At 61.4% G+C, this 26495-nt stretch overlaps 12 protein-coding genes and 1 pseudogene across 13 annotated transcripts; 7 read left to right on the top strand and 6 right to left on the bottom strand.

Annotated features, from left to right (window-relative positions):
* Positions 1–91: 91 nt before the first annotated feature.
* On the bottom strand, positions 92–2687 carry RHTO_04329 (nucleus protein; the record flags this gene model as incomplete). Its single annotated transcript, XM_016417996.1, has 7 exons — positions 92–507; positions 564–872; positions 927–1019; positions 1075–1469; positions 1527–1823; positions 1885–2170; positions 2258–2687. The coding sequence occupies 7 exons, from the start codon at positions 2685–2687 to the stop codon at positions 92–94; spliced, it is 2226 nt and encodes a 741-aa protein (XP_016270673.1).
* Positions 2688–3502: 815 nt separating this feature from the next.
* Positions 3503–5562, top strand: RHTO_04328 (ribose-phosphate pyrophosphokinase; the record flags this gene model as incomplete). Its single annotated transcript, XM_016417995.1, has 12 exons — positions 3503–3576; positions 3644–3740; positions 3828–3920; positions 4001–4060; positions 4147–4258; positions 4322–4377; positions 4506–4606; positions 4708–5012; positions 5070–5101; positions 5181–5246; positions 5328–5354; positions 5449–5562. The coding sequence occupies 12 exons, from the start codon at positions 3503–3505 to the stop codon at positions 5560–5562; spliced, it is 1137 nt and encodes a 378-aa protein (XP_016270672.1).
* A 392-nt stretch (positions 5563–5954) lies between these two features.
* RHTO_04327 (trimethylguanosine synthase) lies at positions 5955–7373 on the top strand (the record flags this gene model as incomplete). Its single annotated transcript, XM_016417994.1, has 4 exons — positions 5955–6342; positions 6411–6524; positions 6586–6663; positions 6724–7373. 4 exons carry the CDS (start codon positions 5955–5957, stop codon positions 7371–7373), a joined length of 1230 nt encoding a protein of 409 aa, XP_016270671.1.
* Positions 7374–7908: 535 nt separating this feature from the next.
* On the bottom strand, positions 7909–8702 carry RHTO_04326 (40S ribosomal protein s13; the record flags this gene model as incomplete). The annotated part of the gene is made up of 5 exons (XM_016417993.1): positions 7909–8036; positions 8113–8167; positions 8256–8318; positions 8432–8608; positions 8670–8702. The coding sequence occupies 5 exons, from the start codon at positions 8700–8702 to the stop codon at positions 7909–7911; spliced, it is 456 nt and encodes a 151-aa protein (XP_016270670.1).
* A 1021-nt stretch (positions 8703–9723) lies between these two features.
* On the top strand, positions 9724–10959 carry RHTO_04325 (40S ribosomal protein s6; the record flags this gene model as incomplete). The annotated part of the gene is made up of 5 exons (XM_016417992.1): positions 9724–9794; positions 9891–9990; positions 10201–10551; positions 10688–10698; positions 10776–10959. 5 exons carry the CDS (start codon positions 9724–9726, stop codon positions 10957–10959), a joined length of 717 nt encoding a protein of 238 aa, XP_016270669.1.
* A 411-nt stretch (positions 10960–11370) lies between these two features.
* RHTO_04324 (signal peptidase complex subunit 2) lies at positions 11371–12543 on the bottom strand (the record flags this gene model as incomplete). Its single annotated transcript, XM_016417991.1, has 5 exons — positions 11371–11757; positions 11859–11952; positions 12014–12177; positions 12288–12403; positions 12477–12543. 5 exons carry the CDS (start codon positions 12541–12543, stop codon positions 11371–11373), a joined length of 828 nt encoding a protein of 275 aa, XP_016270668.1.
* Positions 12544–12778: 235 nt separating this feature from the next.
* On the top strand, positions 12779–14264 carry RHTO_04323 (MOSC domain containing protein; the record flags this gene model as incomplete). Its single annotated transcript, XM_016417990.1, has 9 exons — positions 12779–12892; positions 12957–13109; positions 13172–13455; positions 13516–13536; positions 13597–13769; positions 13833–13929; positions 13985–14036; positions 14094–14121; positions 14179–14264. The coding sequence occupies 9 exons, from the start codon at positions 12779–12781 to the stop codon at positions 14262–14264; spliced, it is 1008 nt and encodes a 335-aa protein (XP_016270667.1).
* A 156-nt stretch (positions 14265–14420) lies between these two features.
* RHTO_04322 (40s ribosomal protein s13) lies at positions 14421–14830 on the top strand (annotated as a pseudogene; the record flags this gene model as incomplete). The annotated part of the gene is made up of 3 exons: positions 14421–14483; positions 14572–14626; positions 14703–14830.
* A 331-nt stretch (positions 14831–15161) lies between these two features.
* On the bottom strand, positions 15162–16765 carry RHTO_04321 (pyridoxine biosynthesis protein; the record flags this gene model as incomplete). Its single annotated transcript, XM_016417989.1, has 10 exons — positions 15162–15348; positions 15415–15667; positions 15785–15859; positions 15923–15938; positions 16009–16057; positions 16121–16197; positions 16256–16357; positions 16425–16486; positions 16573–16609; positions 16685–16765. The coding sequence occupies 10 exons, from the start codon at positions 16763–16765 to the stop codon at positions 15162–15164; spliced, it is 939 nt and encodes a 312-aa protein (XP_016270666.1).
* Positions 16766–16961: 196 nt separating this feature from the next.
* RHTO_04320 (glutamine amidotransferase) lies at positions 16962–17830 on the top strand (the record flags this gene model as incomplete). Its single annotated transcript, XM_016417988.1, has 3 exons — positions 16962–16999; positions 17053–17419; positions 17483–17830. The coding sequence occupies 3 exons, from the start codon at positions 16962–16964 to the stop codon at positions 17828–17830; spliced, it is 753 nt and encodes a 250-aa protein (XP_016270665.1).
* A 143-nt stretch (positions 17831–17973) lies between these two features.
* Positions 17974–21763, bottom strand: RHTO_04319 (ER degradation enhancer, mannosidase alpha-like 1, glycoside hydrolase family 47 protein; the record flags this gene model as incomplete). The annotated part of the gene is made up of 11 exons (XM_016417987.1): positions 17974–19116; positions 19155–19379; positions 19438–19770; positions 19828–20044; positions 20100–20317; positions 20398–20506; positions 20614–20818; positions 20894–21143; positions 21204–21323; positions 21384–21526; positions 21589–21763. 11 exons carry the CDS (start codon positions 21761–21763, stop codon positions 17974–17976), a joined length of 3138 nt encoding a protein of 1045 aa, XP_016270664.1.
* Positions 21764–21832: 69 nt separating this feature from the next.
* On the top strand, positions 21833–22941 carry RHTO_04318 (uncharacterized protein; the record flags this gene model as incomplete). Its single annotated transcript, XM_016417986.1, has 3 exons — positions 21833–22281; positions 22399–22673; positions 22739–22941. 3 exons carry the CDS (start codon positions 21833–21835, stop codon positions 22939–22941), a joined length of 927 nt encoding a protein of 308 aa, XP_016270663.1.
* A 2271-nt stretch (positions 22942–25212) lies between these two features.
* RHTO_04317 (uncharacterized protein) lies at positions 25213–26313 on the bottom strand (the record flags this gene model as incomplete). Its single annotated transcript, XM_016417985.1, has 5 exons — positions 25213–25367; positions 25481–25585; positions 25672–25722; positions 25787–25989; positions 26222–26313. The coding sequence occupies 5 exons, from the start codon at positions 26311–26313 to the stop codon at positions 25213–25215; spliced, it is 606 nt and encodes a 201-aa protein (XP_016270662.1).
* Between the last annotated feature and the right edge of the window lie 182 nt (positions 26314–26495).

Below are 26495 nucleotides of genomic sequence, written 5' to 3'. Positions count from 1 at the left end.
CAGTCTCAACACAGCAGTTCGCAAGTCGTGTAAAAAGCAGTTCAACACTCCGCGCAGTTCATGCGAGAGATGCGGAACGCATGTTGCGAAGCTACTCATCCGCTGCCGCCTTCTTCCGCTTCAACTCCTCCTTCTTCAGCAAATAGAGCTGCTTCTTGCTCAACTTCTTGTCGCCCTTCTTCTCGCTCGCGCCAGTCTCCTTCGCGGCGGCTGGCTTGGGCTCGGGAGCCTTGCCGACGACCTCCTCCTTCGCGATCCTCGCCGCCTGCGAGACGGTCGACTTCGCCTTCTTCGCTTGCTTGCCGCCCTTCTTGCCGTTCACGAGTGCTGGTGCGTCGGTCTCGTCATCCTCAGCGCTGACCTCGACAGCTTCGGCGGTCTCGATGGACTGAGCGACAATCGGCGGCGCAGGGATAGGCTCGGCGTCCTCGTCCTTGACGAAGCAGGCGACGAAGAAGCCGTTCGTGCCGTCCTCAGGCAGGCACCGTACGAGCGAGTCGGCGATGTCTACGAAAGAGGGAAGGTCAGCGGGAGCTCTTCCTCGTCTGTGTACGTGCACTCACCCTTGTCGCCACCACACGCTTCAACACGTCCTCGTCGCTCCCACGTCGGCAACACCTCGTCCCTCGGCGCCAACCGCCAGCCCATCTCCCTGAACTCCTTCTTCCCCAGGACGCGCATGACGACGCCCTCGTCTTCTTGTTCCCAGATCGAGCAGGTCGAGTAGACGACGCGCTTGGCGCCGGAGAAGCGGAGTGCGTGCGAGAGGATGGCGATCTGGAAGTTCGAGAGGGCGCGGATGCGAGAGAGCTGCTCTTCTTCCGGTGCGGAGGGGACGAGGTGGTCGAGGCGGGAAGGGATACCAGAACCAGCTGCGAGCGCACACGTCAGTAGAGCGTAGGAAAGGTGGACAGAGATGGGCGTACAGCAAGACGGGTCGACGAGAAGATGGGAGACATTCTTCAGCTTCGGATCGTCCGGCTTGAGCGAGAGGAAGTCGACGTTCATTGGCTGGACGTCTGCGCCAAGTCGAAGGTCAGTGAAGAAACTCGTGAGGCGGAAGTTGGCACGCACTCTTCGCATCCGCCCGCTTGAGCATGTCCTTCAAGACCTTGAACCTGCCCTGATCCCGCTCGCAAGCCGTGACCTTCCCATTGATCGGGTCGCCCGCCACCAACGCCGCCGCCATCGTCGTCTTGTTCCCCGGCGCCGCCGTCGCATCGAGCACCCGCAAGCCCTTGCCACGCTTCTTCTCCTCGCCCTCCGTGTCAAGACCGTTCGCGAGCGCTTCCTCGGCATCGGCGAGAACGGGAGCGAGGAGGACCCAGGCGGGCATGCAGGAAGCCTTGTCCTGCGCGAGGAGACGGCCGTCTTGGTAGGCGGACATGGTGGGAAGGGAGACGGAGGCGGGAAGGGCGAGGAGCGGTTCGATGTGGGCGTCGAGAGCGAACACTTTCGGCTTCGCTTGTCTGCGAGCGAGAGATCGGTCAACGTACGTCGGCGGGAGTAAGTTGGGACGGACGCACGCAGCGGCAAGCATCTCTTCAACATCCTCAAACATCTCCCATCCGCCCTTCTCGAACCACTCAACCGCCTGCTCAACGCTCCATCGCAGCGTGTTGACCCTCATCCACCTGATCTCGCCCACCGCCTCGAGTCCAGCGCCTGCCTCCTCCGCGAACCGGTCCGCATCGTGCTCGCGCTTCTTGCCCTTGCCGATGGAAGAGAGCGACGATGCGACCTTTTCGGGCAAGGCAATCTGCAGACCCTCGTTTGTCGCAACTTTCCGTCGACGCTTCTCGCGCTCGTTCTCCTTGTCGAGTCTGCGAAGCGGTTCGTGAGCGGGAGAGGTGGAAGGAAGTAGGGAAGCTGTCGCGGACTCACGCAGGCTTGTACTTCTCCAGCTTCTTCCTAACCTTGTGCTCCTTCGGCAGTGTCAGCCCCCTCTTGGCGAACATCAAATCGTGCACCATGACGCTCGCAAGGTTCAGCGGAGTCGGCGCCTGCTTCTGGTACTTCTTCGGCTGCTTGAGCGCCTTTGATGCGGAGGCTGCGACACCCGATTTGATGGCGGATGCGGCGGCGGCGGTCGAGGAGGGAGGGACGAACAGAGTCGGTTCTTGCGCGAGGAGTTTGGTTGCGGTCAGGAGGTGCTGGATGTGCGGGCGGTCTGCACACCGGTAGCGGCTTACGTCAGCATACTCAGACAGTCTGACTGCTCAGATAGCGTCGAGAAAGCTCGAACACCGCAACTCACACTTCAACACCTCGACAACGACCTTCAAGAACCTCGCTCCCTCTCCCGGTTTCCGGCTCTTCGTAGCCTCCGACATGCACAATCCCTTGACAGAGCCCTTCTTGGCGTCGAGCGCGTCGAGAATGAGAGCGCTGCGGTGGTAGAAGTCCATCGCTGAAGGTCGCTCAACGAGGAGAGAGGGAGGGTCGGGACAAGGGTGGGAAGCAGGTGGGACGCTGACGTCGGCTAGGTAGTGGCTGTGGGAGTCTAGCGGCGCACTCTGCCCTCGAACTAAGCGAGTCGAGCGGTGTGGCCTGAGTTGACCTTCGAGCTTGAGCTTCGCCTCAGCGCCTTCATCAGCTACGACTCCGCCTGAACGCTTCTCTGGGATTGCTGGGCTACTCACACACTGATCTCTGTCGTTCGTGTACTTCGCCGCACCCGCCCACATCGTCCTGACCTCCGACCCCCGCTCCTCCTCGCGAAACTGATGAAGCCGACCTACGCCTTGACAACGGGTCGTGCGGTGCTCTGACTGTCCCGGCAGACTTGAGGAATGTCAACCTATGCAGGGACGGCCCGCACATGGACAGGAGCGACGAAAGGGTCTCCCTCTTCACCAAGGAGCGGCCAGGATCTCCTGTTGGCGGCTCTGCTGGATCGACGAACCGCGCTTGGGTTTGCGCAATCGCCCGCAGACGCCCTATACTGCTCGCGCGCTCCGGGTGACTTCGCTGGAACGACTTGCGCCGTCCAGGCGTTGTCAACCTCCGCTTTCCGTTGCTTTGCCTTCTTGTGCGCGCCTGTGAGACTGTGCTTGCACAGCAGCCTGGCTCGTTCTCTGCTGATATCGATACGGCCAATTGCCCCCCTTTCTCCAAGGGACAGGACTGCCAGCAGGCCATTTCGGCGTACCGGGCGGATGCCGGCGTCTCGTTCCGCGCCAAAGCCCATCTTGCTTCTCCCAATCTTGTCTGCAACGTGCATTGATTCAGCGACTGACACCAAATCTGTAACGAGACGTGCGCGGCGAGCGGGCGAGAGAGCGGGTCGCCCGTCACTTGTCCTCGCCCTCGCAACTCGCGCGATTCCTGCAAGCCTGCCAGTAAAGCATACGAGAGTATCACAAGCACGACACAATACAGCACGCTACAGTCTGAGCCCTCGTCGCCGACCTCGACCTCATCACTCCCCGCTTCCTCACGCTCGTTCGCCTTCACCGCTCTTGTTGCACCGGCTGCCGTCTGCAGAGGCTACGAGGACACGATGGGATCCGCAGACAACCTCAAGATCTTCTCAGGCGAGCTCCCGTCTCCCTCTGCGACCCGCTCGTCCTGCTCGTGCTCACGCCCGCCGACCCCGCACCTCGCACACCCTTGCTCGCGCTGGACGGGACCGTGTACGCAGGGACATCGCACCCGCAACTCGCACAGCTCATCGCTCGCAGGCTCGGACTCCCTCTCGGCAGCAGCTCCATCGTCACCCTTCCCTCCGGAGAGCTCTCGTGAGTAGCCGGCTTCGCTCGGCTCGCGCTTGTTGAGGAAGTCCGTTGACATTCTCTACGCAATGCTCTGTGTGTCGGAGCTCGCAGGGTCACCTTTCACGAATCGGTGCGAGAAGCGGATGTCTACATTGTCGCGACCGCGGGAGGTATGGAGACCAGCTCGAACACGGCGTTGATGGAGTGCGTGGCTTTTGTCCCAGTCTGAGAATTGCAAGAGACGAAGCCGAGGCGAATCCGCTGACCGCATTGCTGCCCGGCAGGTTGTGCATCATGGCGCACACTCTCCGGATAGCGTCGGCTCGTCGCATCACCGCCGTTCTGTGAGTTGCGGGAAAGGCCTGATGCGTATCGTCTCTGCTCGCAGGCTGTAAGAGGCTGACGCTCCAGTTCGGTCTTCTTCTTGCAGCCCCCACTTCCCCTACGCCCGCCAAGACAAGAAGGACAAGTCTCGCGCGCCCATCACCGCCAAACTTATCGCCAACATGCTTGTCGAGGGCGCAGGCATCGACCATGTCATCGTCCGTTGGTCTCGCTGTGGAAGGACCTGAGACGGAGGCGCTGACGACCGTTTCGCTGGGCAGACGATGGACTTGCACGCGAGCCAAATCCAGGGCTTTTTCGACATTCCCGTAGACAAGTGAGTCTCTCAAGCTCACTCCCGCAGTAAACGACGCTGACTTGCTCCCCCTGCAGCGTGCGCCTGCCTTTCCTCGCCCCCCATGTCCCGCCCTCACCTGTCTGACCTTTCCCACTCTCCTCGTACAGCTCTACGCCGAACCGACGATGCTGCAATACCTCCGCGACACGATGGGCAAGGAGGTGCAGAACTCGGTCATCGTCTCGCCTGATGCGGGTGGTGCCAAGCGGTCAGTCTCGTTCCATCGGTCTACATCTCGCGCGAAAGCTTGCAGTCGCGGGCTCATCGAGTGGTCTTTTCGAGATGAGACTGACGCGACCCTCGTCGCAGCGCGTCGTCCATGGCGGCCGCTCTCGACCTCGATTTTGCCCTCTTCCACAAAGAGCGCAAAAAGGCCAACGAGATCGCGCGCATGGTCCTCGTCGGCAACGTCCAAGACAAGACCGCGATCCTGATCGACGACATGGCCGACACGTGCGGTACCCTCGCGCTCGCTGCCAAGCACCTTCTCTCCAATGGCGCGAAGAGGGTCGTCGCGCTTGTTACGCACGGCATTTTGAGTGGACCGGCGTTGAAGGTGTTGAATGAGTCGCCGTTGGAGAAGCTGATCGTGTCCAACTCGATTCCTCAAGAGGGTGCGTCTCGACTCTGCTTCTCTTCGTATAGAGCCGGAGCTTACCCTTGCTTCGCAGAGCACAAGCGCGGGTGCCCCAAACTTCGCGTCGTACGTCGGTTGCTCGCTCGCCCGTATGCTCCTGTGAAGAGCGCAGCAGCTTACTGTGATGTACTGTCTGGGCGTACAGATCGACATCTCGCACGTCCTCGCCGAAGCCGTCCGCCGGAGTCACCACGGCGAGTCGGTGTCGCAGGTGTGTAGTCACGACACTCGTGACTTTGCCGCGCTCTACGCGACCGTAACTCACACATGTTGTCGGGGCTTTCGCTTGCAGCTCTTCACGGTCGTGCCCTGGACCGAGGTGAGTCCGCCTCGCTTGGTCTTGTCGCTGCGGCAGCAACGAAGAACGCGCGTTCTCCACTGCACCATGCTGACCCATCGTGCGTTATTGGCAGGCTCTCGCCGACGACAGCTACCCCGTCTCGCCCACTCCCAAACCCGCCATCCCTCCCGCCGTCCTCCAAAATATCCACGGCGCCTACCCTATCACGCCAACAAAGTCGGCGTAAAACCCGCTCTCGAGCCGGGATGAAGCGGATGGAGGAGGAGACAGCGTCTCGCTGGTCGGGGTTTCGGGTTCTGGAGGATTGTTCCGTTTTGTGCTCTCTCCCTTGTTTTGACTCTTACAATATCTCTCGCTTGCTCGCTCGCACGGGCCCATACATACTGAAGTGCCAATCATCTCGCATCGCCAAGTTGAGGTCGAGTTTCGAGGCTGAAGTCTCTCCCGCTGAACGGGTAGCTTTGCTGGCCAGATCACAGTCTCTGCAGTCGCTCGCAACGTTGTGCCAGCCGCACGACGCTGTCAGCTCGCAACGAAGGCCGTCCGAACGACTCGTCCTCCTTCTTCGTCCACAACCTCTCGCTCTCACGGCTCAGATTGCTCGCCCGACCCGCTACAATGCCCGTCATGCGCCACGGACAGCGGCAAAACGCCATTCTCAACTCCCCTATCGTCCGTTCCTTCATCAGACCCGTTCGCGCGATCCTGCCGACCGCGACGAAGACGGCCTCTGGCGGAACGGCTTCGACGCAGGACGGTGCGAACGGAGCTGATGGAGTGGATGCGGCTGGCGGCGAGGCAGATGAGGAGGGCGACTGGCTCATCCCGACTCAGCCAATGTCAGGAAGTAGTGCGGATGTCAAGGGGAAGAAGCGGGCTCGCGAGGAGGACGAGGCTGGAGATGAGTCTGAGAAGACTGCCGTGGAGTACGATGCGGCAGCAGGGACGCGGTACGGCGAGGTAGTGCGGTACACCACCGAGAACTTGCCAGACGAGCTGGAGAAGTGTGAGTCTCGCTGCGCCTCCGTAAGAGACGTCTCTCCCGACGCTGACGCTGAAGTATGGAATTTGCAGACTGGGCGCAGCGGTACCGACTGTTCTCGCTGTTCGACGAGGGCTGCGAGATGGATCGCGAAGGCTGGTATTCCGTCACGCCCGAGAACATCGCTGCGCAAATAGCGGAAAGATGTGCGTATCTCTCCTTCTTCGGTGCACCAGGAGTACGCGAGCTGACTGAAGCTTGTTCCAGGTCGATGCGGCGTTGTTGTCGACGCTTTTTGCGGAGTTGGCGGAAATGCGATTCAGTTCGCCTTCACGTGCGAACGAGGTGCGCCTGTCCCAACTTGTAGAAGGCTCGAATCGATTGCTGATCCTTGTACTCGCGAAGTTATCGCCCTCGACGTCTCGCCAGTCCGACTAGCCTGCGCCGCGCACAACGCCCGAATCTACGGCGTCGCAGACAGAATCACGTTTATTCTGGCCGACTGGGTACATTGGACGAAGGAGTATGTCGAGCGGCTGCAAAGGGGCGAGGTGAAGGACGAGGACAAGGTCGAGGTCGTCTTCCTCAGCCCACCATGGGGCGGCGTCGATTATCTCTCCGCCGGCAACTCGAACGATTCGACGGCGCTTACAAACGGAGCGGCTTCAACCACTGCAAGACCCGCCAAGAAGTCTCGACGGTCGCTTCTCTCCACAAGCGATTCGGTCCCACCCACTCCAACACCCAAACTTCCGCCCTCCTCTGAATCTTCCTCTCCTTCCGCCTATCGCCTCTCGGCTCTCGCTCCTCTGCCCGGCGCCGAGCTCTTCGCCCTCGCCCGCCAATGCACGCCCAACGTCGCTTTCTACCTCCCTCGAAACGTCGATCTTCTCGAACTCGCCACTTTGCCCGGCTTGAAGGATGGCGAAAAGGTGGAGATTGAGGAGGAGTGGATGGGGTACAAGTTGAAGGCTGTGACGGCGTACTACGGCGAGCTTGCGGTCGGGAATGGGTACGTTCAAGGGGAGGAGGGTAGCGGAGAGGCGGAGGACTGACTAGTCGTCCAACTGCAACGGCGAACACATCCTCACTTCTCCTTCCGTTCGCGAATGCTTCGACAGCTCCGGCAAACGACGGACGGTTCGGGAGCGGCCACCATTTCAGTTCGAGCGAGACGAGTGTTCGGGACGCAAGAGAGGGAACGGCGAGCGGTGGAGGGTTGTGAGAGCCTAGGGAGGTCTAGAGCAGTCTAGGGAGCAGGTAGTGAGTGACCAAGAGCCGTACGAAGCGGGTTGATGCGGGGGTGAAGGGAGAGGAGCGCGAGAGGGAGATGAAGTCGCGGGTCGTGTAAGAGCGTGACCTCCCTCGCAGAACGAGCCGCGCGCATCACGTCTGCAGTAAGATGAACGCAAGGATGCGGGCAAGGCACACGATCGGAAGCGGGAGGCAAGAGCGCCGAGGACTTCCCCTCCTCCTCGTTTCCCTCGCTCTCTCTTCTCCCTCACAACGCGCAAACCAAGAGATGGACCAACACACACTCCATTGCCAGTCCACCCCTCCCGCCCAACGTGCCCGTCAAAAGAGCAAGGCTTAGGCAATCATAGTCGAAGCCGACGCCGCCTCGTACTTGAAAGTCGGCGCAAGCTGGCCCTTGGTGCGGTAGTACCTCGCAAGACGGTGGATGCGGGACTCAATCAAGATAAGGCGGAACTTGGAGTCTGCGAGTTTGGGCGTGATCAGCTTCGTTAGGACGGAAGGACGGAGGGGAGAGGGAAGCGAGGGGGGGGGACGAACCCTTGTCGTTGCGGTTGCGCTCGAGGTGCTTGCGAACCTGGACGGCCTTCTTGATCTGTTTGATCGATCGGGAGAGAGGGGCAAAGAAAGAGAGGAGAACATAAGTCTCGGAGGTTGTACGGGGGCTATGAGGAGGGACTTGCGAGGCAGTAGAGGTCCTCGGGGATCTGGGGAGCGAGGCCGTTCGACTTGAGGACACGGAGGATCTGTAATGCACGAAGCGTCAGCGTCGTATCCACAGAGATCGAGGAGCGCCGGGAACGCGTCGCTCAAGACAGCCGCGACAGCTCCTCAACACTCGCGTCGCGCGCAAACGCACCTTGTTTCCGGTAACCGACTTGACCTGGGCAACACCGTGCGAGTCACGGAGGACGACGCCGATCTGCGAGGGGGTGAGACCCTTGCGAGCGAGCTTGAAGATGTGCTCCTTGACCTCGTCGGCCGAGATCTTGAGCCAGCGCGGGGCGGAACGCTTGTAAGGGAGCGCCGAGCCGGCCTGTACGTTTCAGGCGTGTAAGCGAGCGACTTCGAGCGTCGGAGGAAGGAGAGCGACGTACGATACCCTTGTGGGGGTTGTGCATGCGACCCATTTTGAGCTAGGAGTTGTCGGGGGGCTGGCGGATGGTAGCACGAGTCGGTGCGAGTCGATCAAAAGCAGAGCGAAGAATAGGCGAGGTGAGGAAGGAGGGAAGCGAGGTGCGGAGGACGGGGAGGAGGACCAAGGTCAGCTCGCGGTTCTGGCTCAAAGCGGGCTGGAGAGACGCGACTCACGTTCTGCGAGTGTGTTGGAAGGCACACCGCAAGAGCAGCCGTCAGCATCTTTTCGGACGAAAGACACCTAGTCCGGCTCCCTTGTCCGTGCGCCCGTGCTCTCGAGGCAACGGTGCGCGGCGCGAGGTGCGCGCATGAGATGGGGTGCTGCGTGTGTGGTGGGTGCTTACGGGAAGGGGGGCGAGGTCGGCTAAGGAGCTGGGTGAGGCAGGAGGCAGAGCGAGGGTCAGCTCGACGACGAGGGAGAGAGAGGACGAGCGAGCGAGACGGACAACCTGCGCGGGCGAGTGTGGTCAGCTTGCGGGTAGACAGCAGTAGGCAGACAGTGCAGCTGACCTTGAGTCGAGGGACTTGAAGCGCACGAGTTCCAAAGAGCCAGAGAGAGGAGGACGAGGGCGGCAGAGTTTGACTGAATACAAAAGTGAATACAAATCGAGTTGTATTCAGCTCATTACAACGGCTCGCCCCTTGAGCCAGGGCTCGCGCGCCAGCTGGGGCTGCTCTCCTCGTCCCGACAGTCTTCCGCGTAAGCTGCGCAGCCTTGCACACTGTTCTCTCCACTCTGCTCCACCCGACACACCCACACACACCGACACCACCCGCGCGTGAGACGACACCACCCCGCCAGCTCGACCGCAAAACTTGGGGGCCGCACCCGCACACGCGCTCGCACAGCGCTCTGAGACGGGAATGAATGGAACCGGGTGCACGAGGAGGGGCTGAACGAGCGAGTGGGAACTGGAGCGAGGCGCGCAGAGCGGGACAACCAGGCAACTCCACCCACTCTCACCTTCGAGCGCTGACCCTCCCCCCTCGCTACCCTCCTCCTCGCCTCGCAGCATGAAGTTGTGCTTCGCCAACCCTGCCACCGGGCAGCAGAAGACCATCGAGATCGATGACGAGCGCAAGACGTGCGTCCGTCCTCACCGTCTCGGCGCGTGAGCTCGAGCTGACCCGGAACCCGATGTCGTCTCGCTCTCTCTCGTTCGGTGGATTGGGCGGACCAGTCGCATCTTCTACGAGAAGCGTATGGCCCAGGAGGTCGCCGCCGACGCTCTCGGCGACGAGTTCAAGGGCTACGTCGTGAGGATCACCGGTGGTAACGACGTGCGTCTCGCCCGCTCTCTCGCTCGCGTTTCGTTCAGAGTGCTCACCAGCGTTCTGTCCTGCATACCCGCCCCTCTTCGCCGCCCCGCCGACTTGTACCCCCTCCTCGACTCGCCCTCTCCGTCGACCTCGCTCAACTCGACCTCGCCTCGAACTCGCTTATCCGCCTCGGTTGTATCGTGCTTGCTGGGACATGTTGGGCGTATACAGAAGCAGGGATTCCCTCTCAAGCAGGGAGTCCTTGTCCCGCACCGTGTCCGCCTCCTCCTCGCCAAGGGCCACTCGTGCTACCGCCCCCGCCGCACGGGCGAGCGCAAGCGCAAGTCGGTTCGCGGCTGCATCGTCGGCTCGGACGTCCGCGCTCTCCACCTCGTCGTCGTCAAGCAGGGCGAGAACGACATCCCCGGCTTGACCGACGAGGTCCTCCCGAAGCGTCTTGGCCCCAAGCGCGCGACCAAGATCCGCCGCTTCTTCAACCTCGACAAGTCGGACGACGTTCGCAAGTTCGTTATCCGCCGCGAGGTTGTCCCCAAGAAGGAGGGCGCCAAGCCTTACACCAAGGTGCGTTCCGTCTCGTTCGTCCACCACGGGGCTAGTCATTGACTGCTTGCCCTTCGCATATTACTTGTCATTGCTCTTACCCACCGCCGCCGTCGATCCTGGCCTTGCTCAATGATCTCGCTTCGACAACTAACAGGCGCCCAAGATGTTCGTCCGCTTCCGCTTCTCCTCCAAATTTTTCGCAATCACTCGCAAACTAACGATCTCCCGTTGCCCCAATACAGCCAGCGTCTCGTCACGCCGACCCGTCTCCAGCGTCGCCGCCACCTCCGCTCGCTCAAGCGCCGCAAGACCGAGCAGCAGCGTGAGCAGGTCGAGGAGTACAAGGCCGTCGTCGCCAAGCGCCTCGCCGAGCGCAAGTCGTCCGCCAAGGCTGTCAAGGCCAAGAAGGCTGCTGCTCGTGCGTAAGCGCGCGTGCGTTTGGCGGTTGTCGAGGGGCGGGGACGGGGGAGGACGACGAGAGCGAGTGTCGGAATCCCCCCCTTCTTCCTTCCGAGTTCTCTGTGCAATTACCCGGGTTGTGCAGGCTTCCTCGTCGTGCGTGCGAGAGTGGAGAGCCTTGCATGGACTTGTGGCGGTCGACCTGGGCGAACCTGCGACTCTATCCCTCGTTCTCCTCATTCGCTCTCTTCGCAATACGCTCGTCAGCCTGGTGGAGACATCACGACGCTCCCGACAGCGAGGAAAGCGACAAACAGCGATCAGTCGAAAGGGCGAACTCGTCCCGTCTCTCCCGCCGCAAGGTGAAATGTCAAAAGCCTGCTGGAAAATGCACAAAGAAGCGGTCCTTCCCTCTCCCGACCCGTTCGCAAGAAAAGCCTACCGACTCTTCCTGCCCTCCCCCTCGCTCGCGCTCCCGCCCACACTGCCCTTCCCCTTCTCGCAGACCTCCCCAAAAGCCTCTCCCAACCAACGCTCCGCTTCTCCCCTCGCGACTCGTCCCTCAGAGTCTACCATCTCCCCGAAGCTCCGTGCGAGGGTGGAAGAAGAAGAAGCGAGGAGGGATTTGTTGGCGTTTGAGGAGTGGGTGTATTCAAGTGTGAGGGAGTAGAGCGGGTATGTTGCTGCTTGGGAGGGAGAGGAAGAAAGAGGAGAATGCGAGTGAGAGGCGAGGAGCGAGAGAGGGAAGGGGATCCAGGAGGAGGTGGTGTGCGAGGTGGGCGAGGAGAAGGCGAGGGAGGAGATGGTGAGGCGTTCGGTCGAGATCTGTTGCGGTGCACGAGTAGCGTGAGCTGCGAATTCTTCACAGAGCACGTCCGCCAGCTGAAGCGCGACAGACGAGCAGCGAAAGATGGAGCGAGACTCACCCTCGAGGCGATCGTTCGTCGCTTTCCGACAAAGATGACATTCTTCTCGACATACGCGACATACAGTGCCAGCACCGTATTCAGCACGACGTATCTGCGCGTACAGCAAAAGGCGTCAGCTCGCGCGACTCGGAAAGAGGGGAGGAAGAACTCACAGGACGACCCCGACGGAAACCCAGTACTTGCTCTCGTGGAACTCGGTTACGTAGCCGTAGTACCCTGTCGCTGCTGCGACCGCCACGCTTGTCCAGCCGAGCGCCAGGCGAACGTCTTCGTGTGCGTGCGAGCGGGTGAAGCGGTGTGTCGGGAGGCAGAAGTACTGCGGGAGGAATGGGCGGGTCAGCGGGCGCTCACTACTGCACAACAACATCCTTGACCGGCCTTCCAACAACTGCAAAGACGAGTATATGTGGGAGCAACCGGACTGACCTCCTTGACAACATCGTCCAGCGCAATCTTCAGCTCCGTCAAACTCGCGTTGTTGACCTTGGCCGCCGGTTCCCTCGCAGGCAGCACCACCGGCGCGTCCTCCGCACCTCCGAGAGCTGTGTTCGTGCGACGTGGTGAGCGGGAGGCGTGGGTGAGCGGTGTGAGCGGTGTGAGCGAAGCGGGACGGACCTGGTTCGGCTGGGACGATGGCCGGGTCGGCGGGCTGCTTGCCCTTTGCAGCAGACTTCTTAGCCATCAGCGCGCACGAGAACAAGCGAAGGAGCGGACCAGGGTCAAGAGGTGGGGAGGGCGACGACGTTGTCTTGCGTACACTATCAGCTCAAGCTCCGTTGCGCTGTCCGAGTAGCTAAATCGACGCGCATTCATTGCTTCCATAGTTCAGGCAAACCCCAAGTCGCCCCCTTCAGTTGTTTGTCGCCTTCCCTGGACTCTCTCGCCTCGGCTTGTTCTCCTGCGCACACTCGCTTGGGATGGCTGCTTTGAACTCGCACGAGATCGCGTTGGCACTGACATGCGTCTGCGTCACGGTCTGGCTGCGGTGGAGACATTGGCGGAGCCAGCATCCTCGTCTCAAGGTCGAAAAGGTGCGCTCCCCGCTCTCTCCTCGGGCCTCTGGCTCAAAACCCAAGCTGACGAGCTTTCCCACAGCTCTTCCTGTACCCGATCAAGGGTCTCCGACCGCTCACCCCCGATACGCTCGAACTGGGGCGACATGGCTTCCGCTTTGACCGTCGATTCGTCCTCGTCTCGCCAGAGAAGGACGGCTCGCACGAGTGCCACCTTGCTGCGAAGTACCCCTCGGTGCGTATCGTGACTCGCAGACAGCCCCGGATGTGAGCTGACGGACCATGCGCTCGTTGCAGCACGCCGTCCTCCGCCAGAGTATAGACTTCGACAGCCAGACCTTGACCATCACCCCTCCCTCCGGCCCAGCATTCTCTATCGCTCTCGAACCATCGACAGCAGGTCGCACGAAACGGGTCGTCGATCTCCACCGCTCGCCCGTCGAAGCTTTCGACATGGGCGACGAGGCGGCCGAATTCTTCACGAGGCATTCGGACGGGAAGGAGACGCGGTTGATGTACCTTGACGAGAAGGAGAGCGGGGCGAGGAAGGTGCTTGGGAGGATCAGCGATGGGAAGGACAGGTGCGTGTCTTTCGCACTTCGTACCTAGGCGCGAACTGACTCGGTCGCTTTGGTGTCCAGCGGCATCGCCTTCCAGGACTGGTGAGTGCCAACTGCAGCGCTTGTCCATTGTGAGGGTCCCTGACGGACTTCGACCCTTAGCGCCAGTTACATGATTGCCTCATCCGCCTCGCTCGGCGCCTTCTCCCAAGCTCTCGGTCGCGAGATGCCCATCCTCCCGCTGCGGCCAAACATTCTCGTCGGACGTGCAAGCAAGGGAGGCTTGAAGCCTTGGGTCGAGGATTTCTGGGCGGAACTGCGGGTGGGAGGGTCGAGTGCGCGCGTCTCGCTACTTTGCCGAAAGCTGCGTGTTGATGTTTGTCCAACGACACTTACAGCCACCTTCCGCCTCACCGCCAACTGCGTCCGCTGTATCTCGCTCAACATCGACTACGACACGGGCAAGAGACTGGAGGGCAAAGGTCTTCCGCTGCAGTGCGTCTCCCTTCCCAGTTATCCCTAGGGGTTCTCGATCTGATGACTGTCGCAGGACGCTCGCTAAGGACCGCCGAGTGGACAGCGGGACATACTCGCCCGTCTTCGTGCGTTCCGCTTCTATCCTCCCGCTTCAGAGCGTCCTGACTCATGCGCTCACACAGGGTCGCTACGCTTTCTCTCACGACGTCGGTGCGGCCCAAACCCGCTTCCTTCGCTCGGGAGCTGGGCTTACGCCGACCCGCGCAGGTCACGCCGTCTCCGTTGGCGACAAGGTTGAGGTGACGAAGCTGAATAAGGAGCGCACCGTTTTCGGCTGGCCGGGGATGGCCTGAGTGCGGTGAGCGGCCTTGTGATGCGTCGCAGCAGTGCTTGGCAGCAAGGTGCGCCTCGGAGCTCGAACCGTGGACGAGGGCTGCCGAGGCCGCGACACGCCCACCTCTTCGCCGATCGGCCTCTTCAGTGCGGATCTGACCTTCTCCGCTCGGCAGATCCTCCGTGTCCTCAAGTCGAATGGCCTCGCTCCCCAGATCCCCGAGGACCTCTACTGCCTCGCAAGTTTCTCCTCATAGCCCCCGTACAACCTCCGAGACTTACGTTCTCCTCTCTTTCTTTGCCCCTCTCCCCCGATCGATCAAACAGATCAAGAAGGCCGTCCAGGTTCGCAAGCACCTCGAGCGCAACCGCAACGACAAGGGTTCGTCCCCCCCCCTCGCTTCCCTCTCCCCTCCGTCCTTCCGTCCTAACGAAGCTGATCACGCCCAAACTCGCAGACTCCAAGTTCCGCCTTATCTTGATTGAGTCCCGCATCCACCGTCTTGCGAGGTACTACCGCACCAAGGGCCAGCTTGCGCCGACTTTCAAGTACGAGGCAGCGTCGGCTTCGACGATGATTGCCTAAGCGCCTGTGGGCGGGAGGGGTGGACTGGCAATGGAGTGGCGTTGGTCCATCTTTCGGTTTGCGCATGGCGAGGGAGCAGAGAGAGCGAGGGACGCGAGGAGGAGGGGAAGTCCTCGGCGCTGGCGCTCTCGCTTTCCGCTTTTCCGGCTTGCATCGCTCCATGAAAGCTTCCTCGACAACGAGCTATACGGCCCAGGCAGCAAGCGTCGCCACACGCCAGGTAGCGCAACGAGCGAGCCAAACCGGAACCTTCGCAACCTCACTCTCTCTCCCATCCTCCTCCTTCACACGCAAACCACTGCCTTTAACACATCAACCTACATTCCCCCCTTTAATATCCCCTATCAGCCGTCATCTCCCTCCCCGCTTCCCTCCCCAACTTCCCCTCGCCCTTCATCCCCTCTCCCAGTCCCTCCGACACCTCCGCCAGTTTGAAAGGGTCGTTGTAATGCGTCGTGGCGAGTACGATGGCGCGTGCGAGGGCGGCGGGGTTGGAGGATTTGAAGATTCCTGAGCCGCTGCGGGCGGGAGAGAGGGAGTTAGCGGGAGGGACGGGAGGGCGAGGAGAGGGGAGGGGGACGTACACGAATACCCCGTCCATTCCCAACTTCATCATCAGCGCCGCATCCGCGGGCGTCGCGATCCCTCCGGCGGAAAACATGACCACGGGCAAGCGACCCAACTTGGCCGTTTCGCGGAGGAGGTCGACCGGCGCGCTGATCTCTTTTGCCATGTTGTACAGCTCGATTTCGGAGAGGGTCGAGGCGAGGGCGATTTGGGAGGAGACTTTGCGCGCGTGCCGGACGGCTTCGATCACGTTGCCTGTGCCGGCTTCGCCTGAGAGGAGGAGGAGGAGGAGAGCGAGAGTGTCAGTTCCTGATCTTAGCCTCGAAGCTGCTGAGCAACGACTATTCGTCGCTCGTGACAGCGAAGCGGCAGGCGAGTCGATCTCACCCTTCGTGCGGATCATCGCAGCGCCTTCGCTGATCCTCCTCAACGCCTCGCCAAGGTCCTTGCAGCCGCAGACAACTGTGCGCACAGGAACTGTGTCAGTGAGGCATCAAACGGGTGCTGGAGCTAAGGAAGACGGACAGGGAACGTCGAAAGCCTACGAGCGAGAGGGCAAGAGGGGTCAGGTCGAGCGAGTGGAGAGAATGTGCAAGTGAGAGCGAGCGTACGTGCTTGTCGAGGTGCAGAGAAGGGTCGGCGGGGGTGAGGACCTCGGACCTGATCGCACCAACAAGCTCTCGTCAGCTGATCTCGCAGAAAGAGGAGGAAGGCGCGACGCACTCGTCGATGTAGTCGACCCCGATAGCCTGGAGGATCTCAGCCTCGACGATGTGACCGATGCGCGACTTGGCCATGACCTGTGCGAGCGGGGATCGTCAGTCTCCAGGTGAAAGTAGAGGGAGGACGGGGACGCACGGGGATCGAGACAGCCTCCATAATCTCCTTGATCATCTTCGGGTCGCTCATGCGCGCGACTCCGCCGTCTTTGCGGATATCGGACGGGATGCGCTGGAGGGCCTGCGAGCAGCGAGCGAGGTGAGCGGAGTTGAGAGGGGCGGACGAGGACGGGCGAGCGCAAACGCACCATGACTGCGCATGCACCGGCTGCTTCGGCGATCTTGGCTTGCTCGACGTTGACGACGTCCACTGCGGGCGCGTGCACGGGCGGTCAGCACTTTACTCTCGCCGTGCGGTCCTTGATCAGCTCGCGGGAAGGAGGGTCGACGACGCACTGATGACGCCGCCCTTGAGCATCTGGGCGAGTCCAGCCTGTCCCGAGAGTGTCCAGTGTCAGCATGCGCACCCCGTTTGCCCCGGCGATGAGTGCGATGACGGTGTACAAACCTTGACGGCGAAGGTCGGGCGAGGTGCGCCGTTCGAGTGTCCGTTTGCGGTGGGTGCGGTGGTTGATCCGTTGGCTGCCATTGCGAGTGCGAGTGAGAGTGTCGTGCGGTGGTAAAGAGTGCAACAGAGCGGGTCGAACGAGAGCGAGGCGAGCGAGTTCGCACTCTTCCGCCGTCGCTCGCGGCTTCCTCCGCCCCGCCGCACGACTGGTGACGGCTTGGCTGACACGCTGGCTGGAACGGGCACACTCGGTTGTACCATTCACATTCAAGGAACCATGTCGCCAGCCCCAGCGCCGCAAGCCATCGGGGTCCTGTCAGTGGCCACTCCTCCTCCTCCGCGGACCTTCATCGACGCACGCTGACCAGGGCGAAGTACACGGAAAACAGCGCACTCCAGGGCTCATTCGCAGAGCACATCCACGCTCTCCAGTCCATACAGCCACCCGTGCGAATCGTCGCAGTCCGCACACCCCGAGACCTCGAGCAATGCCGCGCTCTCATCATCCCAGGAGGAGAGTCGACCACCATCTCGCTCCTCATTCGCAAATCGGGCCTTTACGAGCCACTGAAGGAGTTTGTTGCGCGAGCAAAGGAGGACAAGGGGAGGAGCGTATGGGGGACGTGTGCGGGAATGATCCTCCTCGCGAGGGAGATTGACGGGCCGACGAGCGAGGGATGGGAGGGATTCGACGCGATGGACGTCAAGGTCGCGCGGAATCAGTACGGTCGTCAGGTGCGTCCTTCCACTTCCCCTCGACCTGCGAAAAGCGCTGACCCTCGATGGTTCGTCTACCAGCTCCAATCCTTCTCGTATTCCGTCTCCCTCCCCTTCATCTCCCGTCCCTCTGACCCCGTCCTCGCAACCTTCATCCGCGCACCAGTCCTGCACTCCCTCCTCCCCTCCTCACCGTCCTCCCAGCCAGTCGAACCGCTCGCCCGCATCCCCTCCTCTCTAATCCCCTCTCCTCCGCACGCCAAAGCCGTCACAGGTGGTTCGACAACCTTAGGACCACACGCGGACGTGGTCATGTATCGCCAGGGAGGACTGTTGGCGAGTTCGTGGCATCCAGAGTTGAACAAGGAGGATGCGAGAGTGCATGAGTGGTGGGTGAGGGAGGTGGTGCTCGAGGGGGAGGAGGCGTGAAACGCCGTGTGCGCTTCGCTCGAGATCGAGATCGAAGCGGAGGGTCTCGCGGTGTCAGAACCTGTACGAGGCGCGAACGACTTTCGCAACTGCATATTCTACAACATTTCGTTCAACCCCTCCAGTCGCCCGTTCTGCCGCGTCTAAGGTACCGACCCTCCCGCCGCTGCTGCTCTTCGACTCGACCCATGCAGCTTGATGTTGCGCACGAGGTACCCGCCGAGCATCAGTCCCGCAGCCGATTCTTCCTCTTCTTCGTCCTCCTCCGCGTGCGTGATCGAGATCCAGACGTGTCGGCGGGGCGTCGTCGTACCTGCGCCGCTGTCCCGCTCCTCGTCCTGTACAACCAGCCCGGCTCCCCCCTCTCCTCTCTCACCCGCAGCCTCCACGCTCCTAACCAACCCCTCCAACACCGCCCCCGTCGAATTCCCCACCAGTACAAGCGGCACCAAACTCCTCATCGTCTCTTCCTCCTCCTCCCTCTCATCCGCACTAGGCACAACAAACCCCTCTCCCTCTTCTCCCTCTTCGTCCGTTGCAGAAGGAGAGGAGATGAGTACGACGCCGGCGTAGGAAGAGAGTGCTGCGTTGTGTGATTTGAGAGCGAAGGAACAGTGCCCCCGATGTAAGAGGAGCAGGGAGGGAGAGGAGGAGGAGGAGGAAGGGGGAGGGTGGAGGGCCGAGCAGCCGTAGATGTCGACTGAGGGGAGGACGAGCGGAAGCGCGGGGCCGTCGAGCATGAAGGGTGTTAGGCCTAAGGGAATCGTGTCGGAGGGACGGTGGACGATCGACGGACCGAAGGAGGCGGCGAGGGCGGGGATGTGGAGGGTTGTTGGAGCGGCGTCGGGGCAGTCGGCGTCTGCGCTGGAGCACTCGCTGGCCGACGACCCACCACCAAGCGGATGTACAAGCTTGTCCCAAATCGCATCCAGCTTCCCATTCCCACCCTGCTTCTCCTCCTCCACCCCGCTCGGCGGCTCATCCCCCTCCCCAACTCTCGCAACCACCTTGATCCTATCCGGTTTCTTCTGCGGCAACCCCGCCAGCACCGCCTGATCACGAATCACGACGCTCCGTCCAGGTGGGACCACCAGCGGCCCGACTTTACTCACGACGTACCCAGCCGTTCCGCTCGTTGACGCACGGACGAGCGTGAATCGCAGACCGTTGATCGAGTGGACGATGATGTCGCCTGAACCGGTTGGGTGGGGACTTAGTTGCGAGGATCGAGGGTGGGTGATTTCGTGGCTTGTTGAGGGGGCAAAGAGGAGCTCGATGCTTTGGTCCTGGAGAGGTGGAGGTTGGCGAAAACCGAAGGTTGAACGAGGAGGAATGCCGGAGGATTCGGAGAGGGCGGAAGCGAAGGTTCGGCGGGGAGAGAAGGAGGCGCGGCATCGGCGGACGGGGTGAGGGAGACGGAAAGAGCGGAAGGCGCAAGACCGGGTAGGATGTTCGAGGTGACGGATGCGGCGGAACGGAGGTAGTTAAGGACGAGCGCGCGGATGGTTTGCAGCGGGTCGACGAAGCGAGCGGAAGCGACAACAGGATCCTTCATTCAGTCTCTGTCAATGCCTTCACGGGCCGACGACCGACGAAAGAAAACGCACCTCGCCAAGCGGCATCTCGCACCAGCCGTTCCGAGTCCACCTCCCTTCGTCGACCTCGCGCTGCTCGTCTTGCGGCTGGTACCCGGCGAGCCAACGCGCGTGCTCCCAATCGACGCGCTGATTCATCGAGAGCGAGAGGAAGTGCGCGTGTCGTTGGTCGTAGACTGGCTCGTGAGCGGCGCAGGTGAGTGCCGAAGTTGGGGTCGAGGGCGAGTTGGCGGGCGGAGATGGAGACGGGCGGGAGACTGAGTCGAACGGCGGAAGAGGGATCTCGAGAGGGTGGCCCTCGGTTGTAAAGACAAAGGCTGAGTCGTCACGCAGGAAGGGCGAGTTCTGCGGCGTGGGTCGGTCAGCTTATGAGCGTCGGGGGACGAACAAACGCAAGCGCACCTCGTCAAACGTCAGGTACAGGTACTTGAGCGTCTCGGAGGTCACAAAGCTCGGCATCTTGTCTTCTAACTTGCCCGTCTCGAGGTTGAACACCGCCGCGAGACCGCAGTCAACGCGAGTTTTGTTGTTGATGTCGTGCAAGACTTGCTCGGCGAGCTCGAGGTACCAGTCGTCCTTGGTCGCCTGGTAGAGGTACATGTTCGACTCGATGTACTCGCTGCGAGTTCTCGAGCGTCAGCGAAGCACTCGAGTGCCGGTCAGAAAGGACGCACGGTCGCAGAGGATACCCTAGCTGGACAGCCTGTCTCCGATGGGTATCGTACAGCTCCGGCAGACCACCGTAACGCAGCCAGAGGAAAGCGTAAGGCGCATGCGAGCGAGTGGCTGAGTCAAGGTCGCCCATCAAGGTCTGTACGCCGGGCATGAACGCCGCGAGCGAGTCGACAAGGACCGAGGTGAGTTGGCCGGTCTGCATATTGGCGCCGCGGTACTGTGCGCCGCACACAGTCGCGACATGTCGGGAGTTTCGTCAGCGAGGCGTCGTCGGGCAGAATGGCCAGTGAAGCGCACCCAGAACCCGTCGCCGGTCCGTACGTACCGCTGCAGTGCAGCGTACCCGGCCTCCCACACTCGAAAGTAGTCCTCTTCGCCCGTCAACACGTAGGCTTTTGCGGCGTATCTGCGAAGAGGCGGGATGACAGAGGGAGACTAGGAAGGTCAGCCTCTGCTGTCGCGAGGGCGAAGAGACCGCGCATTAGAGCGAGAAGAGTCCGAGACGGTACGCACTCGTAGAACGAATCAATCCCGGCGCCCGTCCCAGCCGCACCATGCATCCACGCTCCGCTCCTCGCATCAATCGTGTTGCCGATCAAGCCGATGTCGCTTCGTCGGTCCCAAATGGCTAAGAAGGCGCGACGAGCGAGAGCTTCGAAGGTGGGATCGGAGGTGAGGCGCGAGAGGGTGATGAACTCGAGGAGGAGAGAGCCGGCGCCTGCGGGGCTCAATTCCGTCGAGCGAGTCAGCAAGCTTGCGACTTACTAGCGTCGCGATGGAGAGGTGTCCGCACCAGCGCTGCACGTCTCTCCACTCTCACCCTTCCCGCCTTTTCCCCTCAACCCCCTCTGCAGGTGCACCCGTGCAAACGGAATCCCCGTCGGCGTTTCAAATGCCGGCAGCAGTCGTCGGCCGAGGTCGTGCGCAATGTGGAGGAGCTCGGAGCGGTACCACGGCAGGGAGAAGCCGCGGATCGAAGAATGATACGTGGACGGGTCGGAACGGTTATAGGTGCCGGGCATGGCGAGGAGGTGGCCGGAAAGCTGCAAAGGCGATGCCTGTGAGTGCGTATCCACATCATGTTCAACGCAGGTTCGACTCACCAAGCCGCCCATCATGCGGATCGTGACCTCGAAGACCTGAACCCGCGAGTCGACGTCGAACGAGACGTGCTCGATCGTCTCCCTAATCGCCTGCTCAAAGGCGAACTTGTCGTTGAGCATCTGTAGAGTCATCGGACGACTGAGTGAGGTGGCTCGATAGAAGAGGGCCTTGGAACGCACGGCGAAAGTGTCCAGTGAGTCGACCAGTGTCAAGGCATAGTCGCCCAGGACATCGTTGACGGCCCCGTTGTTCGGATTCGATCGGTCATGGCCCTGCTTGCCGCAGGAGAGGGGAAGCAGCTCGTCGGCGGGAAAGGCGACACCTGTCGAGGGGGAGGAAGCGGTGAGCGGGGGTCGTTCAGCCTCACATAACGAAAGGGCGCACGCTTGTACGAGTTGTAGGCGTGCCTCCAAGTCTCTGCCGCCATCTCGCGCAATTCTGCCTTCCTCTGCGAGCTGTAGAACGCTGCATCGACCCCATGACACCAGGAGAACAGGACCAGCAAGGAGACGACGAGGCGGGACGCGGTCAAGCTGGCCAGCGTAGCAGTGCCATGCATGCTCTTCCAGACGCCCTCACGAGCTCTGGCAAGCCTGTCAGCGGGTGACGAGGTTCGTGGTCGACGGCGATGAAGTGGGTTGTCCTCCCCGCTTCACTCGCACTCGCCAAGATAGGCTTCAAGATGGCGGAGCAGCTCATTCCAGTGCTTGTACAACTGTACCACCCGCACCCGCGCACCCTATCGCTCGCGCTACCCGCCGCGACACCCCTCGCCTCGCTGCCATCTCTCCTCGACGAGTACTGCCCGACATCGCAGCAGCGCCTCTCATACGCCAGTGGACGGTCGCTCCCACGGCTGTCGTCGACCGTACCTGTCTCGAGTCTCGCCGGAGTGCGGACAGATGAAGGTGGATTCGTGACTCTCCGCCTGGGAGTTAGGCTGCCTGGTGGCAAGGGAGGATTCGCAAGTCAGCTGAGGGCGCAGGGTGGCCGGATGAGCAGCAACAAGGCGCAGAACACCGACTCGTGCCGCAGCCTTGACGGGCGGAGGCTGAGTACGATCAAGGAGGCGCAGAAGTGAGTCCGCATTCCTTGCTGCTGTCGTGGACGGCACTCAGCGTGAGATGCACTTGAGCTTGATATGCGTGTAGAGTGCAGTCGAGAAGAGGGTGACTTACTCTCTCGTCTGCGCAGGCTCGCCAAACTCCTCGAATCCGAACCCGACCGCCTCGCCGCCGCCGCCCTCGTCAAGCAGCAAAAGCTCGACGAGCTGAACGCCGAGATCAAGCGTCTCGAGCGGCAAGCGGGCGTAGATGCCGCGCAGTCCGGAGCAGTCGAGGCGAGCGGATCGGGAAGTGCGCCATCGACTGGCGGAGGCGGAGGAGGCGGGAATAAGCGCAAGCTGGATGCGCACTATGTCGAGGAGAGTAGGGAGATTGTGAGCGGAGTCAAGGACGCTGTCAAGGCTGGTGCGTTGACGCTCGTCTCGCGCTTTCAATCTCGTCTCGCTGACCTTGGGCATCCGCTACTGCAGCCATGATGAAGAAGCGCAAGAAGGCGAAGGCTACCGCTTCAGCCGATGCTGCTATCTCGAACGACGCGACGAAGGCGACGGGCTCGTCCGGCAGCGAAGGCGAGAAGGAGAACACCGTCAAGGAGCAGTCGAAGTCCGACCCGAAGGGCAAGGGTAAGGCGAAGGCGGTCCAGGAGGAAGAAGCGGCAACGGCAGAAGCTTAGAGAGGTGTCCTCAGCGGCACCCTGCGATATCGCGTCTCTGTTCTGCGGTTGTATTTGTCTAGTTCTCGTCGCCTCGTATGTTTCCGCATTCCTCTCACACTGCTATTCAATTGCCATGTTGTCGTCTCAAAGGCATTTGCGTTGAGACGGTATGCTGATGCGAGCGAGTGTCTGTCTATTCCGGCCAGCGGACGTTACGCCTGTCTATCTCCCCGAGTCTATGTACAATCTCCTCCGCCATCGTCTCGGCTCATAGCAGCATTGCCCATCCTGCGCACGCTGCTACCACCGCCGCCGCCGTTGTCCCGACCAAATCTTGCGGAACTCCTCCTCGTCGACTCGCTGAACTGGGCATGCCTGTCGCGTGCGAGACCGTGGAGATGTCTGATGACAATGCAAAGTCAGCTCCGTCTCGCGAAGAGAAGCAGTTTGGGACGCACAGTCTTGAACGTTGAGGACGGAGCCACGAGAGACGATTGAAGGTGTAGGAGTGGGAGGCGTTGTCGGCTGCCATGTGAAGACCTGGTTCTCTGTCGTGTAGACAGCTGCAGAGTGACGGAGCGTCAGCGTCCAAGCGAGCCAGGTGACGAGCTAAGAGGGCACGACGAACTGGCTGGAATCGAGGTTGTCACGACTTGGCCACTGCAAACATGAGGGAGCGTGTCAGCGGAAGTTGAAAAGCGCGAGAAACGTCGAATGAACGGACTTGTCCTCCTGTGTCAGAGTTGTCAAGCCCTGCGCGTTCACTCCGCTTGTTGCGAAGCCCAGAAGGAGGAGGGCGAAAGTTGCCGTCCATACGAGCGAGAAGGTTCGTTGGGGAGACATGGCGCAGGCTCGAAACGTCGAAGACGGGATCTAGCGGGCGAAACAGCAAGGCAGGATGTCGCGAGGAACCGTTAGACGGACGAGAGGAAGTGAGGAAGCGGAGGAAGACCCGTTCGCGTCCGCCTCGTCTGCAGCCAGCACCGCATCATCGAGAGGTCGTCGATTGCTTGCTCCACAAAGCGAGAACGAACGTCGGAACGCAGCAACGCAGAAAAGAGGGACGTTCCCTCTCCAACGGTCGTCCCCGTCGCATTGCGAATCTCGCGCTAAGTTCGAATGACGTTGAGGGTGCTGCTGCGTTGGCTGGACGAGCTGTTGTGCGTTGCTGATTGCGCGTTGCGATAAGGGTGATTGGCGGTACGCAGGAGGAAAGACGGTTTGCTCAGGTCGACGTCGTCGCGAGAAGGCGGAAGAGGGAAGGGGAGGAGCCGACGAGGAAGTCGCTGTTGTCGTCGCGCGAACTCAGCCTTGTTGCAGTGTCGCAACGACGAAAGCTGCCGCCACAGTGACCACGCAGGTCGCAAGGCAGGCGAGAGAGGGCGGATGGCGAGACCCACCGCGAGACGTTGCGTCGCTCGTCGCTGCAGCCGTCGCCGAATACGCTTCGAGGTTTGAGAAGTCTGCATTGGAAGACGCCATCAAAGTTCGAGATGGAGAGGAGACAGCAGGTGCAGCGGACGTACAGGACGTCGCCGCTTCCACTCCGCCCATACTCGACCAAGTCGGCGTAGGTGTTGCCGGAGTCGAGGCGTACCACGTCTCGACACAGCCGTTGTCGGTGTAAGTTGCTGCCAAAAGAGCGAGTTGATGGGTCAGCGGAATACGGCAGGATCCACCTGGAATTGCGAAGGGCGGATGGCGGAACTCACTGTAGATGGTCGTAACGCTCGAGTTTTGCGCCCCGACTCCTGGCAGCAAAGTACAGACCAGAAGGAGGCTGTAGAGGCTCGCTGGGAGGCGTACCCGTCGCGAGGGGAAGACGTTCATCCAGAGATTCCAGCGCTTGTCGTGCCAGCCGACTCCTGGCCGTCCTCAAGGTCGATGCTGGCAGCGGTCAAGCTCTGTCGCAGGCAGGTCGGCGAAGGAAGGAAGGAGCAAAGCGAGGCGAGCCGCAGAGGAGAGTGAAAGCGCAGTCCGCCGCAGGCTGCGCAACCTCGGTCAGGCTCCGCAGGAAAGCCAAAGGCGGCTGCTGCTCGGTTCGATCCAGTCAGTATAGGGGTATCAAGTGTCTGTAGATGCAGGCTGAGCCGAGCGAGATTAACGAGAACTGCTGCAGAAGGAAGAGGAGGGGGAAATGGTAAAGGAGCGAGCATAACGACAGCTGAGAGAAAAGCCATGCGAGAGGGAGATACAACAGAGACCCGAGAGACCGTGAAAAATGATGGAAGACGACCGCCGAGCGAGAACACCCGTCCGACTGTCGCACGCAATCCCGCCCTACTCCGCTCAGAGGACCGCCACAGCTCCAACGAGTCCTCCAATGACAGCCGCGCCGAACATGATGCCCCAGTCGCCTGTTGTGCCGATCGGGAAGGACGAGAAGCGAGAGCCGGCGCCCGAGATGGCACGCCCCCCTTGTCCGCTCGAGACGGTGGAGATGTCTGTAGGAGCGGGTTAATTAGTCTCTGTCAGTCTCTAACAGACCGACCGTAAGCCCTCGACGGGCAAACATAGGCACTCGCGCCCAGAACGTATTGAGGGAAGGGAGACTCACACTTCGCCGCACTCTCGATCTGACCGCTGGACGTCCAAGTAGGGATAGGCGTTGCGGGCGTGGTCGCATACCAGGTTACGATGGCGCCGTTCTGAGTGTACGTGGCTGTTTGAGGCAGAAGGAGGGTGAAGAAAGGAGAAGTCGGAACCGTCAGAACCAGCTTCGAGGCGGAAAGACGAGAAGGAACGCACTGGGCATGGGCGGGCACCCTTCAGTCGTACAAGTCGCTGCAGGCGTCAAGACTGCGTAGAGGACGGATTAGGAAGTGATAACCTCTCGCTGAGCAGACTTCGCGAAAGGGCGCACCATTCGCAGGCTGCCCAACTCCCTGCACTCCTCCCGCCCCAGGATTGTTGACTGCCGCTGCTGTCGTAGTCGATGAAGTAGTCGTTGCAGTCACCGTGTCTGCCACTGCTGCCGCGGGGTCCGTCACGAACGAGAGGATGAGGGTCTGGAGGGGGTCTCCCGCCGCGTCTGTCACGATGCTGACGACGACGGTGTTGCCCGAGCTGTTGCACAGGACGAGATCCTGTCAGTATGAACTCCCTCTAGCGAGAAAGTCGGAACGGTGTTGAACAGCAGGATCCATCCAAGTCGCCTGGTCGCGAGTGCGGACGCCCAGGCAGCGCCACAAATGCATGCGGCCGGACCAACGTACTCCCTCACATCCGCGCACTGCTCTACGCCCGCCCCGTGTCCCCGTCGTTGCCAACGAACCACGCCTCGAACGACCGAACTCACATCGCGTCGACGACCGTCTCCAGCTGGGCCGTGACTGCGACGGCAGCTGCCAGGAAGACCGAAGCAAAGCGATAGAAACGCGCAGCAGGCATCGTGTGCGTTAGACTGCGAAGAGTCGAGGTGGGCTCGGTCGTTCGTCGGATGCGGAGGGAAGCGCGAACGGTTTCGCAGCGCGGTGTAGGCGGTGTCTGGGGCGCGCTTGGCGGCAGAAACAAGCTGATCTAGCGGTGCCGAAGCCTTTGAGCGCGTGAGCGGTACAAGCGAGGACGGAGAG

The sequence above is a fragment of the Rhodotorula toruloides genome, assembly GCF_000320785.1.
Source record: "Rhodotorula toruloides NP11 unplaced genomic scaffold Scaffold27, whole genome shotgun sequence".
In the NCBI taxonomy this organism is placed as follows: domain Eukaryota; kingdom Fungi; phylum Basidiomycota; class Microbotryomycetes; order Sporidiobolales; family Sporidiobolaceae; genus Rhodotorula; species Rhodotorula toruloides.
This window is presented reverse-complemented; position numbering and strand designations above follow the sequence as displayed.